The sequence below is a fragment of the Podarcis muralis genome, chromosome 4, assembly GCF_964188315.1.
Source record: "Podarcis muralis chromosome 4, rPodMur119.hap1.1, whole genome shotgun sequence".
Lineage (NCBI taxonomy): Eukaryota > Metazoa > Chordata > Lepidosauria > Squamata > Lacertidae > Podarcis > Podarcis muralis.
In genome coordinates, this window is record NC_135658.1 from 37,214,547 (window position 1) to 37,232,643 (window position 18,097).

An 18,097-nucleotide genomic window follows, 5' to 3' on the forward strand; every position below is an offset into this window, starting at 1 on the left:
ATCTCCAGAGAACCACAAAAAAGGAAAAAATGAAGCTATTGGCAATAGAAAGTCACTATCATAATAATTTGATTAAAGTTTTTAATAGCTCCCTCTTTCTGGCCTTTTTTTGTAACCAAGTAACTCCCAAATTAAAGTGTACAAGCTGTAGCATTACTTTAAATGAGTAGATGTAATTATTCTTTGATTGTTAACAGGATTTCAATTACAGTGGTGCCTCGCAAGACGAAATTAATTCGTTCCGCAAGTCTCTTCGTCTTGCGGTTTTTTCGTCTTGCGATGCACGGTTTCCCATAGGAATGCATTGAAAATCAATTAATGCGTTCCTAGGGAAACCGCCTTCAGACCAGGTCCGGGGACAGATTGTCCCCGGACCTCTTCTGAAGGCTGGGGGGGGGGGGACAAGGGCTTTTCTTCCCACCCCCAGCATTTTAAAAAACCCTGGGACAGCGGAGGACTTCTCGGGCGATCTTAAAATGCTGGCGGGCGGCATTTTAAAATCGCCCCGGGACAGCGGAGGCGCTGTCCGGGGCGATTTAAAAGCCCCTGGGAAGGCAGGCAGGGGGGACAAAGACTTTCGCCCCCCGCCCGCCTTCAGAAGGTGTTCCCGCCCCCCCCCCCCGCCAGGCTTCGCAGCAGGGCTACGAAGCCCGGCGGCTGGGGCAAGTGTTCCCGCCCCCCCCACCCCGCTTCGGAGCAGCGTTCCGAAGCGGGGTGGCTGGGGCAGGTGTTCCCGCCCCCCGCCCGGCTTTGCAGCAGCGCTACGAAGCCCGGCGGCTGGGGCAAGTGTTCCCGCCCCCCCCCACCCCGCTTCGGAGCAGCGTTCCGAAGCGGGGTGGCTGGGGCAGGTGTTCCCGCCCCCCGCCCGGCTTCGCAGCAGCGCTACGAAGCCCGGCGGCTGGGGCAGGTGTTCCCGCCCCCCCACCCCGCTTCGGAGCAGCGTTCCGAAGCGGGGTGGCTGGGGCAGTTGTTCCCGCCCCCCGCCCGGCTTCGCAGCAGCGCTACGAAGCCCGGCGGCTGGGGCAGGTGTTCCCGCCCCCCCACCCCGCTTCGGAGCAGCGTTCCGAAGCGGGGTGGCTGGGGCAGGTGTTCCCGCCCCCCGCCCGGCTTTGCAGCAGCGCTACGAAGCCCGGCGGCTGGGGCAGGTGTTCCCGCCCCCCCCACCCCGCTTCGGAGCAGCGTTCCGAAGCGGGGTGGCTGGGGCAGGTGTTCCCGCCCCCCGCCCGGCTTCGCAGCAGCGCTACGAAGCCCGGCGGCTGGGGCAGGTGTTCCCGCCCCCCTACCCCGCTTCGGAGCAGCGTTCCGAAGCGGGGTGGCTGGGGCAGGTGTTCCCGCCCCCCGCCCGGCTTCGCAGCAGCACTACGAAGCCCGGCGGCTGGGGCAGGTGTTCCTGCCCCCCCACCCCGCTTCGGAGCAGCGTTCCGAAGCGGGGTGGCTGGGGCAGGTGTTCCCGCCCCCCGCCCGGCTTCGCAGCAGCGCTACGAAGCCCGGCGGCTGGGGCAGGTGTTCCCGCCCCCCCACCCCGCTTCGGAGCAGCGTTCCGAAGCGGGGTGGCTGGGGCAGGTGTTCCCGCCCCCCGCCCGGCTTCGCAGCAGCGCTATGAAGCCCGGCGGCTGGGGCAGGTGTTCCCGCCCCCCCACCCCGCTTCGGAGCACCGGGAGAAGCGATCTCCCCGCAGCCCCTTGCTTCAAAAGAGGTCCGGGGGCAGACCTCTTTTGAAGCAAGGGGCGGTGGGGAGAAGCGATCTCCCCGCCGCCCCTTGCTTCAAAAGAGAAGACCCGCTGTCCCCGGGGCAAGCTTCGTTTTGCGAAGCAAGCCCATAGGGAAATTCGTCTTGCGAGGCAACTCGAAAACGAAAAAACCTTTCGTTTTGCGAGTTTTTCGTCTCGCGAGGCGTTCGTCTTGCGGGGTACCACTGTATATAGCTGTCAAATGGTAAGTAAAGAACAATAAAATGGCACTTGAACTTGTGGGCCATAGTGCCAGAGTGTCAAATAAAATTAAGCTTCATGCACCATGGATCTCTCACCTTGGCACTTTCTGAAGGCAAATCATGGCGTCTGTGTTTTCGCAGAAATACTGGGTCAGAACCCATTCGACAGTGCCGACCATTAATATTTGAGCTTGCTGTGAGTCCAGGTTTGGGAGAACCATCGCCTGCTACTATTCGACATCCTGCGATATTATTTGTTCCGCACACCTCTCTGGGGCACCAGGCTTCGAGAGGCATAGGCTGGTCTCTGGAAGGCACACTTTCAGGATGATGCAAGTGTCTGCTTAACCTATTATCTGGTGGAATGGGCGGGGGTCTTTCTGGCGGAGGTGGGGGAGGATCTCGTACAGGCGGTGGTGGTGCAGGAAGAGGCTTGTCTTGCTTCCTCATCATGCATGGAGAAGACTAGGGAGACGCAACAGAAAGTAATATATCTATAACTGCATGCACTACAAACAGGTTTGCTTTATCCACAGAATTATCTTCAGAAAAAAAAACTAAGCAAGGCTTTAAAGCGCTGGGAAAACTACTCTCTACCTGCAATGTTTTTCATTTCCCACACAGCCCAATCCCAATTATTGAAAGTGAGATTGTAATAATAATTCTTGACAGGAAGTTGAAATTTAAAAGATCTATTTTCTTTCCCATATAGGTGGGAAGCGATATTCTGCATCTATGACATTTATTGGCCAGAGAATAGAATATTCTTTGCATGTTCACGCAGCACCAAACTTCTGCTAAGTAATAATGATCAGAGTATAACCAGTTGAAAACTTTAAAAATAAAAACAAAAACACTATAAAATAGGTAATGTGAGATGTAAAGTATTCATTACAGAAAATCAGCAGTATACTCAATTCCCAGAATACACCATCATGTTCATCATCTTAAACTAATGTCTGTACTCACGGCTAAAGACCAGCAACACTGACCCTTCACTGCCAGTTTAAATGACAGTTAATTAAAATTATGATAGCAATGAATAAACATTTTATGTACTTCAGTTGTCTAAGCATTATGCAACTAGAATGAAATTTAATTTGCAAATAGAACTGCCAAGTTGAAGGCAAAATGCTGATAAAAAGTAAATTGTAAGTTATCACTGGTCATCCACACACATACAGGCAGGCACACAGACTCACTAATACAGTTTTCAAAGCATGCCTTCAACATTCAATTAAAAATCTAATTATATTTGGTGTACCAATTACAACCCAAGTGATCTTGCTTTAGGAAGAATGCTTGTGCATGACTGTACTATTTTGTTGACTATTCTTTCTGCCTTAAAGAAAGCATATTTTTCTGAATGCTTTCCCTCTTAAATAGCATTTGCAATTTGCAGAATTATGGGTGGTATTCATCCAAGTAGACCAAAAGCTTCCAGCTGCACAATGGAACTTCATCTCCTCCTCCTCTCCCACCAAACCCTCTAAATCTGTTCTGGTGAACCCTCCAACTATCTGGAACAGATTTGGAGAAGGTGCAGGGTATGTGCAGGAAAAGGAGAGGGATGTGAAAATCTGTTGTGCAAATGGAAATGCTTCTGCTAATGAAACATTTTCACTTGATACCACTCTATGCATATGGAAATGAAGATAAATTTGAAAACATTGCACAATTTCAATTTAAGTCAGATAATCAATTTTTCAAAGGCTGCATTTGCATATAATGCAAAGCCAAGAACCATCTTTTATTAAGCCAAACTGTGCACTGGTATATGATTCTCCCTTCATTCACGGGGATAAACAAATCATGAAGCAGGCTAGCTTAGTGTTGCACCCAAGGTTGTGGTTTGTTAGGGCAAAGCAAACCATGAGGTCAAATTCCACTAAGTTGGCTTCTCCATGGCTTTGGAAAGAGGTGAAAAGTGGGAACGCTTGCACTGTGAGCACTAGTATGTAGCTTGTGCACAAATGATTAAGCCAAGCTTTATGACTTCGTGTTATGTGTGAACATGGCGACTGTTTTTCACTTGCTATTTAGTTTTGCAAACTGGAATAATAAATAGTGTACTCTATTGGCATACTTAAGTATTCATAGAAAGGTGAGATACAAGTAAAATTTGACACCAGCATTTCTACTGCGTTAAATTGGTATGGCATGGGATGGGGGATATTACAATAGAAACATGTTGGTTTTTTTAATGTCATAGGGATGCCTATGTCAAACATATAGCTTAGATTCTAATGCCCAACTTAATGTATGCTTTGTAGTATTTTTACTAACTCTAAGTCACTCGGGATCTTTACTATAGCTCTGTAAGGGCCCCCAGGTTGACCGTAAAAATTACTTTTAACCCAACTCTGGATGCAGGGTTATGCGGGTCTACAAAGTGGGAGAACAATATGTGGTTTTTTGTGGGGAGGGGGTTTGAACAGTCCAGAATAAACCGTATTAAACTACAAATGGTTTTAAAATTTTATTTCCCTTTTTCTTACATCCTTACCAAGTGCATGCATAGAGGATAGGAACTCACACTGTACTGCCTACTCCTGCAAAGGCAAATGAATATTGGATGGGGGGAGGTAGAGGTATGGAGTGACAGATGACAAGTCAGTTGAGTGATGGAAGAAAAGCAGAGAAGATCAAAGATGAATAGGAGCAGCAGTGGAGAAAGCAAAAGGAAAGCAGTGGGGATGAGAATCTAAGTGTGAAAGAAAAAGAGGCAGAGGTAGACCAGTCTTCAGCCAGACAGAACACTGTCATTCAACAGCAGCAGCCAGCACCAAATGACTGGGAAGCTGTAGAAGCAATTATTACTGATTCAACAAGAGTAACACTGTTCTTTATGGGTATATGAGTTATTTGTATTTGATTAGAATTGTTATGTTTATTATTTAGTTAATGTAGTCACTTGTGAAAAATCCAATAGATGTTCTCTCTCTATAGCTAGACAGACAGTGATCAAGACAGAGAAAGGATTTGTGTGTTGACAAAACAGTTTTCATCACTGGCTTGAATCTCTTGTGGTGCACTGCAGCCTGCTCCTAAAGCAGTAGTTTGCAAGAATGGTGAAAGTAGCAAGGGCAACTTGAGAAGCCTTCCCATGTACCAGCAGGCATCACATATGTAAACACTTACGTATCTCATCTAATTTCTTGGGTGAGGGTGTCAAAATCATAAATGGTATAAATAAGACTACCTTTGGTGAGCTAGTAGGGCTGGCACAAGGGGATCGAGCAACTCCCTTTTGAATTAGATCTAGTCGAGGAGGCACTGGTGGGAGGCTAAGATGAGGTCCTTGGAGGGGTTCAGGAAGTGGCTTTCTTCTTTGTGCAAGTGGAGAAGATCCTGGAGATGTCACTGGGGAATTCTGTCTTTCAGTACACTGCAACAAAGTATTCATAAGCGTTATAAAACGGTTTTGGTTTTGTTTATTGGGATACTTTTATATACACTTTCAAATTCTTATGGCTTATGCATCTATCAACAATTACACTGGCTATATTGCTATGATGCCCATAATAGTATTAAATAGCTATTTTCACAGCTAAATGGCAATTGCAAAGAAATGCAGCAGTGCTAGAATTTGGACAAACAGAGCAGAGATTCATATTATGAAGAAGATAAAGATATTTGCTCAAAGAAAGAGAAATAAAGACAAATGAATATAATTACAAATTGGTTCCATATGAGAGCATAAATATACCCTACACCAGGGCTTAACACTTGCCACTTGCTGGAGGTGGCAACTCTCACACGAGACATCCCACTGAGTTCAAGGGAACGAACTTTCTAGTGCTGAGGATTTTAGTTTTAAGATTATTTAAGATTGCTCAATTGGGGATTTTTAGGGTAGCATATTGCTTCAAGTTACAACATCTGGAGACTGTAGTCGAGTTCTATTCCAAACTCCAGCAATATTTTCAAAATACAGTTAATTTAATGCACGGCAATAATTTAATTTAACACAAATTTCTTTGCTCTTTTATATTACATCTTTTAAATGTTGATGTATTAATAAAGCCTACAAGAAAGACACTTTAGCTAAAACTGAACACACTTGAATATCTTGGAATTCTTAGATACATAATCCCATTGAAGTTTTAAGTTAAGTAGAAATGAAACTTATTAGAGCAGTACTTGGTTTTTGCAAGTAGGGCTATACCCAAGAAATGTTACTACGTTTGGAACACCTGCAAAGTTGCTTGAAGATCAAATCCTTGGTATTTCACATATCAACAATGTGCATTCACTGCAATATACATATATTCCATATATATACATATACATATATTCCATATATATACATATATACAATATACATATATTTCATATATTCCACAGTGATAGACAGAAGCCTAAACATCTAATTCACACACATTATCTGACACTGATGTCAGTTTTGAATACTTCTTTTTAAACTGTGTTGTTTTTGGAAAATATTTATTGCTGGAGATATTGCAGTGTGCATGCTATCCTTCACAATAAGTGATTATTTGTAATTTTGCTGAGCTTTTTAGCTCTTCAATTGTGTTCCTGAGCCATTATTGCCTAACTAGTATTAATGCATTTAAATTGTTTCCATTATCATGGGTGCCACTGTGGTCTAAACCACTGAGCCTTTTGGGCTTGCCGATCAGAAGGTCGGCAATTCAAATCCATGCGAAGGGGTGAGCTCCCATTGCTCTGTCCCATCTCCTGCCAACCTAGCAGTTCGAAAGCACACCAGGGCAAGGAGAGGAATAGGTACCACTGCATCAGGAAGGTAAACAGCATTTGTGTGTGCTCTGGCTTCTGTCACGGTGTTCCATTGCACCAGAAGCGGTTTAGTCATGCAGGCCACATGACCCAGAAAGCTGCCTGTGGACAAATGCTGGCTTCCTCAGCCTGAAAGTGAGATGAGTGTCATACCTCATAGATGCCTTTGATTGGACTTAACCATCCAGGGGTCCTTTACCTTTATTATCAAATCAATAGTACAGTCGTACCTCCGCTTATGTATCCCTCTGGATAGGTAATCTTTGGGATGCGAATGTGGCAAACTTGGAAGTATTTTTCCGGGTTTCGCCCCGAGCACATGCGCAAAAGCACTCTACGCGCCGCACGCATTCACAGAAGTGGTCCTCCGGTTGCGAATTCCTCGGGATGCGGCCGTGACCTCCAGAACGGATCCCGTTCGCAACCGGAGGTACCACTGTAGTAGCTTATCAGCTTTAAAACCTACTTCTATGGATGAGGTAAGTATTCCACATGTCCCCTCTGCTCAAACTGATTGACTACTTTTTGAGTTTGAGCTATTGCCCTTGGGGGGCGGGGAAATCTTACCTTCAGGAAGGAGGTGCCAGGAGGAGAAGGGAATGATGACAGGGCAGGTGAAACCCAAGAGGGCCTCCTCTTGGTGGCCAGCTTGCTTTATACATCATTTATAGTGAGATACACAATGTCTCATGATATGGTGGCACATGATCTAGGAAGCTTTGCTGCTGAGCAAAGCCCCTTTCCATTAAGATAAGCATTATTTCAATACGACATTTGGGAGGGTGGGGCAGAGCAGAGGAAATCAGGCTGCTTATAAGTCAAGCCCTTGTAAGGCCCATCATGATTTTTCAAACTTTCAACTTGAAAACAAGCAGTCAAACTGCAAGTTCAGCTGAGCAGCTAGGTGTTTGCCCATCTCTACCATTTTCTTATTAGTAAATAAAGTCTGTAAAACATGAAATACTTTACAGTTTCAGTCTTAAAACTTTTACAATTGAAATAACATGTCCACACTTTGTTCTTTAGTGTTTGCACAGGGTGAATACACTTTTAAGAATCTGCAGGCTTGAGCCCAAATGAGACTACATGGAACGGAGGCATAGAAAAAAGGCATAACTGAATAATCATCAGCTTTAGCATTCTGAATCCAGACCAATTACAGTAGCTAGACTTTAATATTGTATGACAACTTGTGCTTTGAGAGCATTTGCACATGGTATATTGGTTGGGTCGATACAAGTTTAACGTATCAGCTATTCCCATTAGAGTTTTCCTGTGAGAAAGATTGTCACTTCAGTTTTGTGATTTATTCCTCAGACATTACAAATTTGCATTTTTTGCATGAAACAGAAAAACATATCTGAACCTCATTACTTTCTCTTCAGACATTACAAAGCAGCTACTAAATATGCTCAAGGCAATTGCTCTGGTTCTGGCAAAAGAGTAGCAAACCAGATGGTATAAATGTTTCACAATGCAAAGCAATCTGGATACTGACTCGGCATGATGCACAGCACCATGGAATTCCCAGATTGCTCTGAGACTGCAGCAAGTGGGTAGGGAGATCCTGATTTCTGTTAAATGTTCTGAGCATGAAATTGGGCATTTCTGTCCGCAATTGTGCAAACTGTGCTTTAGAAGGTAAACATGATTCATTTTATTAAATTAGGAGAGGGGTGGGGAAACTCCATCCCATGGTCCAATCTTGGCTTGCTAGGGGTTCCAATTTGGCCTGCTAGGCCATTTCCCCCAAACTTTTCCCATCTGCTCATCTACTGACCTCACTGGGTTTAATTCTACATTGGCTGTGTATCCTGTCTGAAGGGAACAGGATCAAATAGCCAAGGCAGCAGAATTTAATCCATGCTCATCAGTAATTAGTAATGGCAGCAGAGACTCCTCTTTTCACACACCTGGCTGCTGCCTGCCCATTCACTTAAAGGAGAACAGTCAGCTGTTTTAAGCAGCACTTTTGCAAAGTGCTTAAAAACAGCCTTGACACTCCCATATCAGCCTCCAGAGCTATATTTTAAAGCACATGATATCTCTGGAAATATATATATATATACCTTCCGCACAGAAGCTAATCGATTCATCATTAAAGATTCTTCTCTATCGTCGTCGTCATCCAATTCGAGCATAGGTATACCAAAACTATCCATAATGCTGCAGCACCTTGTGTTCTCATCTCGGGGATCAAAGGGGTCCACAATTATGGGTTCAGTTCCTTTGATTTCACAGCGGCAGAAAGGACACCCCTGACCATCAGACTCCTATATGGGTGAAAAGCAAAGTCCTTAATTACTGAGCACTATTTTCATTTGTATGTATAGAACATTCCTCAAGAAAAGGGAAATCAGTGAAAAGAATTTTAATTGTTAATTAAAATTACTGCAAAAGAAAACCCAACTGAATGTCTGTTATTCAAATATAGTTCTATTTTATTTTGTCTTCCAGGCTTGCCTCTTCATGAACGTTCAGATATACATCTGGACTTGCAGTTGTCACTAACATGTTGCAGTATTGTGAATAGCTACACTAATGGGAACCTCTTTCATTTGGTAGAATTCCAAAAATTAGGTCAAAAGCTTTCATACCAATGAATTTACACAAACATTTCTAAGCAATTAGGGACATATTATCTAATAGCTTTCAAAAGGTCATATTTGTTTACCTTGCACACGAACATCATTGGTATTATGTTCCCAAAATTGTTAAGAGGAATAAACATAAATTACCCAATCTGTTTTTCTCCCTACAGAAGTAAGTTTTTAATTGTGCATGGTTGTTTTTTACATTTATAAGTAAATGCAACATAAACATAAACAACCAGAGAAAAAATACATGTTTTAAAGACCGGAGCAAAAGAAAGGCAGGCAGGCAGGAAGGCAGAGAATATCACTGTACAGCATAGAGGTACTATTTACTTTACAGTATAGAGGTACTATTTGAGGGGAAAAGAAGAAATATTTTTTGCTTTTTAACCACAGGCTCTATGCTTTATCAAGTGCTTTTGAAACTTCTCTCCTTCTCTCTTGTTTATTTATTTCTATATCAATTGCATCCTCACACCATTATGAATGTAAATTATATCTATTCAGTCAGACTTGCTTAAATAAGACAATATACAAGTGACTTTTCACACTGCCTACTGGAAAGGAGTCTCCACATTTTGTCAGTCCTTGATAACTTACCAAATTCTGACTCTGCCTTATCCTCAAAATCAGAACAGGAGTGCTGTCCTGTGTCTGAAAATGCTCAAAGCTTTAGAGGCATAGGGAATGCTTCTGAAGCAAAATGCAAAAAAATAAACAAACTCTGAACTTGGTCTCACTTTGTGCAGGAAGGTAGTCACATTAAAAGAGATGACTGTTACTAGCAACCTTGCCAATGCATTTGTAGATACCCACTTTGGGCTTTAAAATAGGCAATGATTCTATACAAATGAGTGATTAGCTACGCACACATATAAATTCAATTCAATGTTATAAGCGTACAGGAATATTAGGGCAGTGCATGAGTATGAGAAAAAAAACTATTTTTTAAAAAACCCAAAGATAAGTTCCTTTTTCTTATCTTATACATTTTAATTCTTATTTCAATGTTTATTTATCCTAGTTTTCTCTCCATTGAAAAGTACTGAGAAAGTTGACATTCAGTACAGAATACCCAGAATAACTGAAGACATGGAGTAGCTTATTTTATTTAATAACGCAGATGTTTCACTATGGGAAAAGGGGACTGGCAATTTCTCCTTAGGCATGTCTAATGAGCCATTATGACAGCAATTAAACACTAACCACTAGCAAGTATCAACTGACATTGCTACAGTATGTTCCTTTCATCAACTCATTAATTATACAGAAGTTAAATTTGCAATGAAGTTTGATTAAATAGGAAATGTGGCTGCTAATGCAAGAAGAGCCCAATGCTCTCTTTCTCATTAGAATTCACTTATTAAGGGTTACACTTTAGCTGGAAATACACGATCTGTGTGTTTGGTTTGGGCCATATTCTTCATCCCCACTGAGGCGTAGAAGGAGGAACAGCACTCCAATGGAAAGTTAACACCTGCAATTTGCCTCTGCACTTGTTTTTACAGCTGCTACACCTAAAGACCCAACAGAGAGTGCAATCCCCATTGGTGAAAGGAGGAAAAGGGATATTTTTAATTCAATTGCCACCATTTCTACAGCCTTCTTAGCATCCTTAATAGTTCTTTAGATTCCACCAGACAAACAAAAGCATGTAAAAACAGAGCCTAAAATTTATACACACAGAGATCACACTGGGTGCAATCTGAGAGAGTTTACTTTCTGAGAGTCTGCTAGAAGTAATAGGACTGGACTCGCTGGTAGCTTCCATCAGATTTAAGTGTGTTTAACTTTCTTTGAATGGTTTCTATTTTAAATGCTTGGGTACAATTTAGGTACAAGTAGGCAGAGTTCAGGCTTGTCAGATTAATTTTGCTTTTTCCGAGAACCCCAAGGTCTACCAACAAGAGCCTGGCACAATATTCTAACATATAGCCTCTGAGCACGACTGAGCATAGCAAATTTTGTTTTCGTTACTAGAAACAAGCAGAATGTACTGTACTTTCACATAAACATTCACTCCTGGTTAAGTTTTCTCATTTTGAGAAGCCGAAAAAGTTAATTTGAAGTGAGTTGCTTCAAATAGCCATTTTGAGCAGGATTTAATCTCTGTCCATCAGCTGAAGAGCAGAGGTTACATCCTGTTGCCTTGTACCCATGATCATGTTCTCTGCTGGGTATACAGCAAAAAGCCGCGGCGGAATTAAATCCTGTCCATCAGTGATGTCAACTGATGGGATAGTGTGGGCATGATTTGGGAAAAATAGCCTTGCAGGCCAAAATTGGATCCCCTTGTGCACCATGACTGGCCTGGAGGACAAAGGTTCCCCTTTCCTACAGTAAGGGTTCTCCAGATTTGGTAAAGCAAAGGAAGAGGGGTAGGAGCCTTAGCTTCCTCCTCGGCTTGGTGTTTTATTGCTGGGTGGGTTATTTATCGCACAAGTTCTTAGGAGTGCTGACCATTTGAGAAGTCTCTCTCTTCTCCACCCATACACCGCCACTTATCTTCTCCATCCAATAATTTTTAAACATCTTCCTTGACAAGCTCACACCTAATAATGCTGTTACTTGTAATTCTCAATAGCTTATTGATCTAGCTTTGAATACAGCCCTGCATTTATTTTCATATATGATAAAGTGTGTCAAAGTGCAGGGCCAGATGCCCTCCACCCCATTCCATATAAAGAACATAACTGGACTGGCAACTGAAGCTTATTTCAATGCTGGTAACACGATAGCATTGTCCACAGCACCTGAGGCAGCACAGTAGTTTGAAGTGGCTATGACAGTCCATGTAGCATACATAGGTCTGTCCTCCAACAAAGGGAAATAGCTGCTACTCTGTACCTCAGCATCTGCCACTTGAGGTGACCCTTTCACTTTGCCTATTATAGGACTGGCATGACAAAGTGGAAGCAAAGTAGCAATATTTCAAAGCATATTCCTGAAGCCGATACTGCTGAAAAACCAGCAAAATGAACAGTGAAAAGAGGACCACAACAAGTCGGAAAATAAACCTACCTAAATATATACATCTGGTGAATGAATACAAGAAAGAAAACCTACCTGCCATGCTGTAAGGCAAGATGTGCACATCAGATGCCCACAAGGCTCAATCTTCACATCTTTGTCATTTTCTGCACAAATTTTACAAAGCTGGAATGTGGAACCCATTTCACAGTACAATTCATATTGTTCCTGAAAACAAGACTATTGCAGTTAAGTGGCTCTGTGGGATGGTAAGTTTACAAGCTTGCTTCTAACACAGTTTGAGGTTTTTAAGCAAAACAGTGTTTGAGATCACCTATTTTTGAAGACATTCATGTGACAGAAAATACCTCACAGTAACTGGCTACGGTTACTGGTTAACATTATGATAGAAAACTATTTCAAAACGGGCATAACTTGAAAACAAATGGGGTTGGGGAGATACCCAGAAGACCTGGAAATGATACCTGAAAGCAGCAAAGGAATTATCTTTTTGTTAATTCCTCCTAATTTGCCATGGCAATTGAAAGTTCATGTTCCAGCTAGAAAGTTGTGTCCATTTCCCTCTGTTGGGAACTGGAACTGCACGACAGTATGAAGTATCTCTAGCTTGTATTTTAGTCTTTTCTAACAAAATCTTATCTTTGCCAAAGTTCTGCTCTTCTTCCTTAATTTTCCTGTCTTTTCATTTTTATAGTAGGTGAAATACCAATCAAAGATGTGTAAGGAAATTATAATCTTCCAATATCATCTTCAGCATGTCATCACTGCTAGAAGGATAATTATCTCCTAAGTGCTCATAACATTTGTACTCTAGGTGCCAATTCTTCCTTAAATGTCAGAAAAAAATGTCACAATTCAAGCAGTAATTACAGCATTGTTAGCATACTCCACATAGCATGTATAGGCAACTTGGGGGGTATTTGAGGGTTTGTTTGTTATTGTTTTTTCATTTTAAGTGATAGTGATTTATCTTTACTGTGAAAAAATACTTTGTAATGCCTATCAACACATCAAGTCTAACAACATGCATCAGAAACATTCAAAATGCAGCCAGGGTATTGGCCAATCCACAACAGCTACAGAGAATGAATAGACCACCCTCATCAATATGACAAAACTACCAATGGATGGTGCAGCGAAGAAGAGATATGGATTTCTGGCCAACACTTCCTCATTTTTGTATCCTTTCACCATATACGACCAAAGGTCACTCAAGCCTTAAGATGTAATTATCACCAGAGAGGCATCCAGAGGGGTCAAGCCGCTTGATAAAAATAAATTCACAGGCTACCAAGATCATTACGGTTTTAAACACCCTCCCTACTACAGTTCACAACAAACACACTAATTGCTTTTCATGAAGGTAACTGAATAGAGATTGTAAAGCAATTAATTATGTTTTTGAGGTTAAGGATTATTTTATCTGGATGTTATTTTGAGACTATTGAATGATAATATTATATTTAGCTTAATTATAAAGTAAATCCAAACTTTTTCAGAGAGCCCCTATGCAAACCCATCTCATATATTTCCCATCAAAAGTGCCCCCACTCCCCAGCCACACCTCAATAGTGAGTGCCCATTAATGGGTGTAAATGAACATCTTACTAAAATCTGGCATTTAAATCTGTTGCATTGTTTTTTATCAATGCTTTTGCTATAAATGAAGTGATAATATGCAACATACCTGTGTAACTTTTATGTGATCATGTGGGGTGGGTTCACACAGTCCTGTCAGATCAGGATTATAACTTCTTCCATCTGGGTACAGATAGCTGGATTACAAAGAAATAAAGTTTACAATTTTACATTGCTTCTATTTTTTTTAACATTTAATCACACAATGTGCAATAACATGTATATAGCTACAAGTTAAGAAAACCCAAACATATGGCTTTCCAAATGAATTTAATAAAACTGGGACTAGTTCACAAGGTCACTAGACAACACAAATCACAATAGTTACACCTGAAAGCATTCTACCACCAAGATATTCATGAATGGTAAATTTAGATGAGGGTTCCAAAGGTTTTCTCACCCCACTCTAAGCATTTGCTTCCAACAACTTTTTCCATTTCCTCTTGCCATTCATTACAATGTCCATGTTTATGTTGTTTTTCCTATATGCACTATCTGCTGATAATTGTAGCCCACTTTTCATTTCATTGTCTCATATAAGTTCACCCTCACCTCTTCTCTTCTCTTCTCGTCTCCTTGTTTTACTGTTAAGTCAGCAACATAGACTCTAGATTGCCTACATTTGGGACACTAAAGAAGAGTGTTTGTTTCCTTTTCCCTGCATGAAAATTATGAGCACTCATTGCAATAAAGATCTAATTTTATATTGGATAACTAAACATTGGTCAGACTGAAATACAGTGGTACCTTGGGTTAAGTACTTAATCCGTTCTGGAGGGCCGTTCTTAACCTGAAACTGTTCTTAACCTGAAGCACCACTTTAGCTAATGGGGCCTCCTGCTGCGCCGCCAGAGCACGATTTCTGTTCTCATCCTGAAGCAAAGTTCTTAACCCGAGGTTCTATTTCTCGGTTAGTGGAGTCTGTAACCTGAAGCGTATGTAACCCGAGGTACCACTGCACATACCACTCTTAGGTACATCCCATCTGTCAAAGAACCAAGATTCTGTATTTAAAGTAGTAAACATTTATACTCACAATCCCTCCCGGCTGCCATCAATCAGAGCTTGAAATAAAGGCTTATTATGAGGTATTGTCTGTAAAATATTTCCATCGCCAGTGACGTATCCAATGGCCCACTGTCCTAGTCGAGTGCAGCTTAATCTGAAAATGTAGCTATAAGGCAATGTTACAAAAACACACTTAACAACATACGAAAAGACCTCCTGGATCAGGCCAAAGGCCCATCTAACCCATTGCCCTCCATGTTGTTTCACCCTCAATTTCCATTAGCTCAAAAATATGGCTAATAGTCGGTGATGATGGGAGATGTGGTCCAGCAACATCTGGAGGGCCAGAGGTTAACCATCTCTCCACTAAAACTGCAGTATGTGGTGCCTATAGCCCAGCCTCTACATGAAAAACATGGGTCCTGTTAAAAGTTAGGAAAACTTTCATTTAAAATTAGAAAGAGGGGTAATAATCCCCCCAGTTCTGAAAGAAAGGTAAAAAAATCTGGAAGCAGCACATTTAAAAGGCTCAGCACTTAAAACAAGGGATCTGTGTTTATTAGACTTTACTATGTTCACATAAGTGCATTTTATAATTTTAAAATGCAAATTCAGTCAGGTGAGCAACACCAGGGTTGCAGGTTTTTCCAGTGTAGCTAGGAATCTCAGAAAATATACTAAGTGAACACTGGTCAAAATAGCACAAAGAGCAAAAGGTTTTACTGGACACAAAGGTCAAATGACCCTCTTCTAAGAAGTATTAGCAAAAATGCATTACCTTCCTGGTTTGGTGCTGTATTTTTGTAACCGTGCTTTAACTTCATCGTAAGTCAGAAATGCCATATATCCAGGATGCGTTACAGCTAGGAAGTTCCAGTTTCTTAATATTGAACCCCAAGGCTAAACACAAAGTGAAAAAAAATACTGTATTTTTGTCCCATCTTTCCTCCAATCATTGTGGTGGCATACACTGCTATTTCCCCACTACACTTGCGACCATGTGGGGTAGATTAGGCTGAGAAAGAGGGCCAGCTTGAATCTAACAAGCTCACTAAAACATGCTTTTGTAAGTCAGGATTTTGTTCCATGATTTGGTAAAGCAGGCAATGAGCTTCATGCCTGTGGGCTCCCTGCATCTCTCTGTGTGTTACTGGTTTCTGCCATGATTACTTTAAATCACAGTTTATCATTTTGGAAATAAAGGGAAAGTGCTTTAAAGTAAGCATGATTTTTAAAAAACACTGAAACCAGCACATGAAGGGACAGGGAGCATGAGAACTTATCCATCTTAATAAATCATGGTTTATTAAGCCAGGATCTTTATGTCTGAACCAGCACATTGTGACTGGGCCAAGGCCACTCAGTAAACTTCATGGCTAGATGTAAATTTTTGCTCAGCTATCGTCAGTCCAAATTCAACATTCCAGACAGTCACCATATCAAAGTGTCTCACAATGTATGCAAGATATACTTCTGAAGTCTATAGAATTATTAACATAATTCATTCAATGTACGTGATTAACTTTGATACAATTTAACTGGGGGAAACCTGCCTAGGTTCATAGCAGGTGAAGAAAAGCCTACTGTCAGCTAAATATAAACAGTTGCTCCTCATGAAGCAGCTATCAAAACTTCGATCTTCAATCAAAACTAATTCTCTCTCTCTCTTTATATACTGCCTTTAATAAAAATAATATTAACATGATTCACAATACAATAAAACAATGCAATAAAACATAATAGAAAGCTGTAGTACCCAACATCAGGGGCCCAAGAATGCAGCAGCAATTTCTATAATCTTACCTAGTGTTAAGTATGAATTTATCACAGCAGTGATGCATGGTAATATACTAAACCTGCCAACTATTGCAATTGTTATTTGGAGGTATATAGAGTTCAAGAATATAAACAGATCCTATCTCATATTCCCATACCCAGATGTTTAGTTTGTCTGAGTCTTTAAGCTGCCCTCATAAAGGGAAGAATTTTTTTCTTTTCTCATCTGTACTCTCTCCTTACACCATTATATTTATTGTGAAGGTGAGAAAAAAGTAATAGAGGAGCTCTAAGCATAATAAGCAAACTGGTTTTTTTATTTAAAAAGTTAAGCCAAAGATAATTCACACAAATAAAGTTTCCACGATAAACCAAGCCTCAGCTTTTATTCAGTTTTAATCAGACTTTTTTCTTAACATTTTCTCTGAACAAAATGTGGTAAAGATTTTTGTTTTTAACTGAACAAAATGGCATATTGACTTCAACCATTAGTGAATGCTTTGTAGGGTTTAAAGAAACATACTTGGTTGTAGACAACATAGGAAGAGGATGTTCAATATTAGGCTGAATACTTTACCTGGAATAATCTGGTGAAGATATCAAATTCAAAGACTGAAATGTAGTCATTGCAGGTTAAATCAATAGTAGATTTCAAAGCCATTGCTTCCAAACCAGAACTAATCTGATGCACTTCATGCAGACACTGACGGAACACCTTCCAAGGCACTATGGTTCTGTAATGCAAAAACAGTATTGAAGTGTAACACAATATGCTACCAGTTTCTAAGCAACATCACATCCTGTAAAATCAGAGCCATGTAGGTTCATGATTACACATCATGTTCGCTTACATCTCCAGGGGAAGGGCTACCAGCAACCTTCTTCTGGCAGCACCATGGTCAGGGGCGAGGAGAGAAGATAGATGATGGCAGGAATTGGTGTCTGAACAGCACAGCAAGATTTTAAGTTGGCACCGGGGGGGGGGGGGAGGGGAGAGCACCATTCAAGATCTACTTCAGGCAGCAAAATTACTTGTGTCAGCACTGCACATGGCTCTGTGTCTAGGTAAAGGCATAGATATGTGCCTTTGGTGGTGGCAAGCCACACTTTGAACATACTGGAAATATACCTGGCCAATTCCTTTTTGTAAAAAAAATGATTGCCTAGAAAAAACATTTAATACAGTAGTACCTCGGGTTAAGTACTTAATTCGTTCCAGAGGCCCGTTCTTAACCTGAAACTGTTCTTAACCTGAAGCACCACTTTAGCTAATGGGGCCTCCTGCTGCCGCCGCGCTGCCAGAGCACGATTTCTGTTCTCAGCCTGAAGCAAAGTTCTTAACCCGAGGTACTATTTCTGGGTTAGCGGAGTCTGTAACCTGAAGCGTATGTAACCT

At 41.5% G+C, this 18,097-nt stretch overlaps 1 protein-coding gene across 5 annotated transcripts in view; it reads right to left on the reverse strand.

Annotated features, from left to right (window-relative positions):
- Nucleotides 1-18,097, reverse strand: part of CBLB (Cbl proto-oncogene B) — a 59,965-nt gene that overhangs the window by 18,130 nt on the left and 23,738 nt on the right. For all 5 annotated transcript variants that reach the window (XM_077927194.1, XM_077927193.1, XM_028726697.2 and 2 more), the window contains 8 exons: nucleotides 17,279-17,435; nucleotides 15,704-15,825; nucleotides 14,954-15,091; nucleotides 13,967-14,054; nucleotides 12,355-12,486; nucleotides 8,764-8,967; nucleotides 5,136-5,321; nucleotides 2,030-2,398 (listed from right to left, as the gene is read on the reverse strand). In XM_077927194.1, coding sequence (XP_077783320.1) covers nucleotides 2,030-2,398; nucleotides 5,136-5,321; nucleotides 8,764-8,967; nucleotides 12,355-12,486; nucleotides 13,967-14,054; nucleotides 14,954-15,091; nucleotides 15,704-15,825; nucleotides 17,279-17,435 — 1,396 coding nt within the window. The remainder of the gene's footprint in view (nucleotides 1-2,029; nucleotides 2,399-5,135; nucleotides 5,322-8,763; nucleotides 8,968-12,354; nucleotides 12,487-13,966; nucleotides 14,055-14,953; nucleotides 15,092-15,703; nucleotides 15,826-17,278; nucleotides 17,436-18,097) is intronic.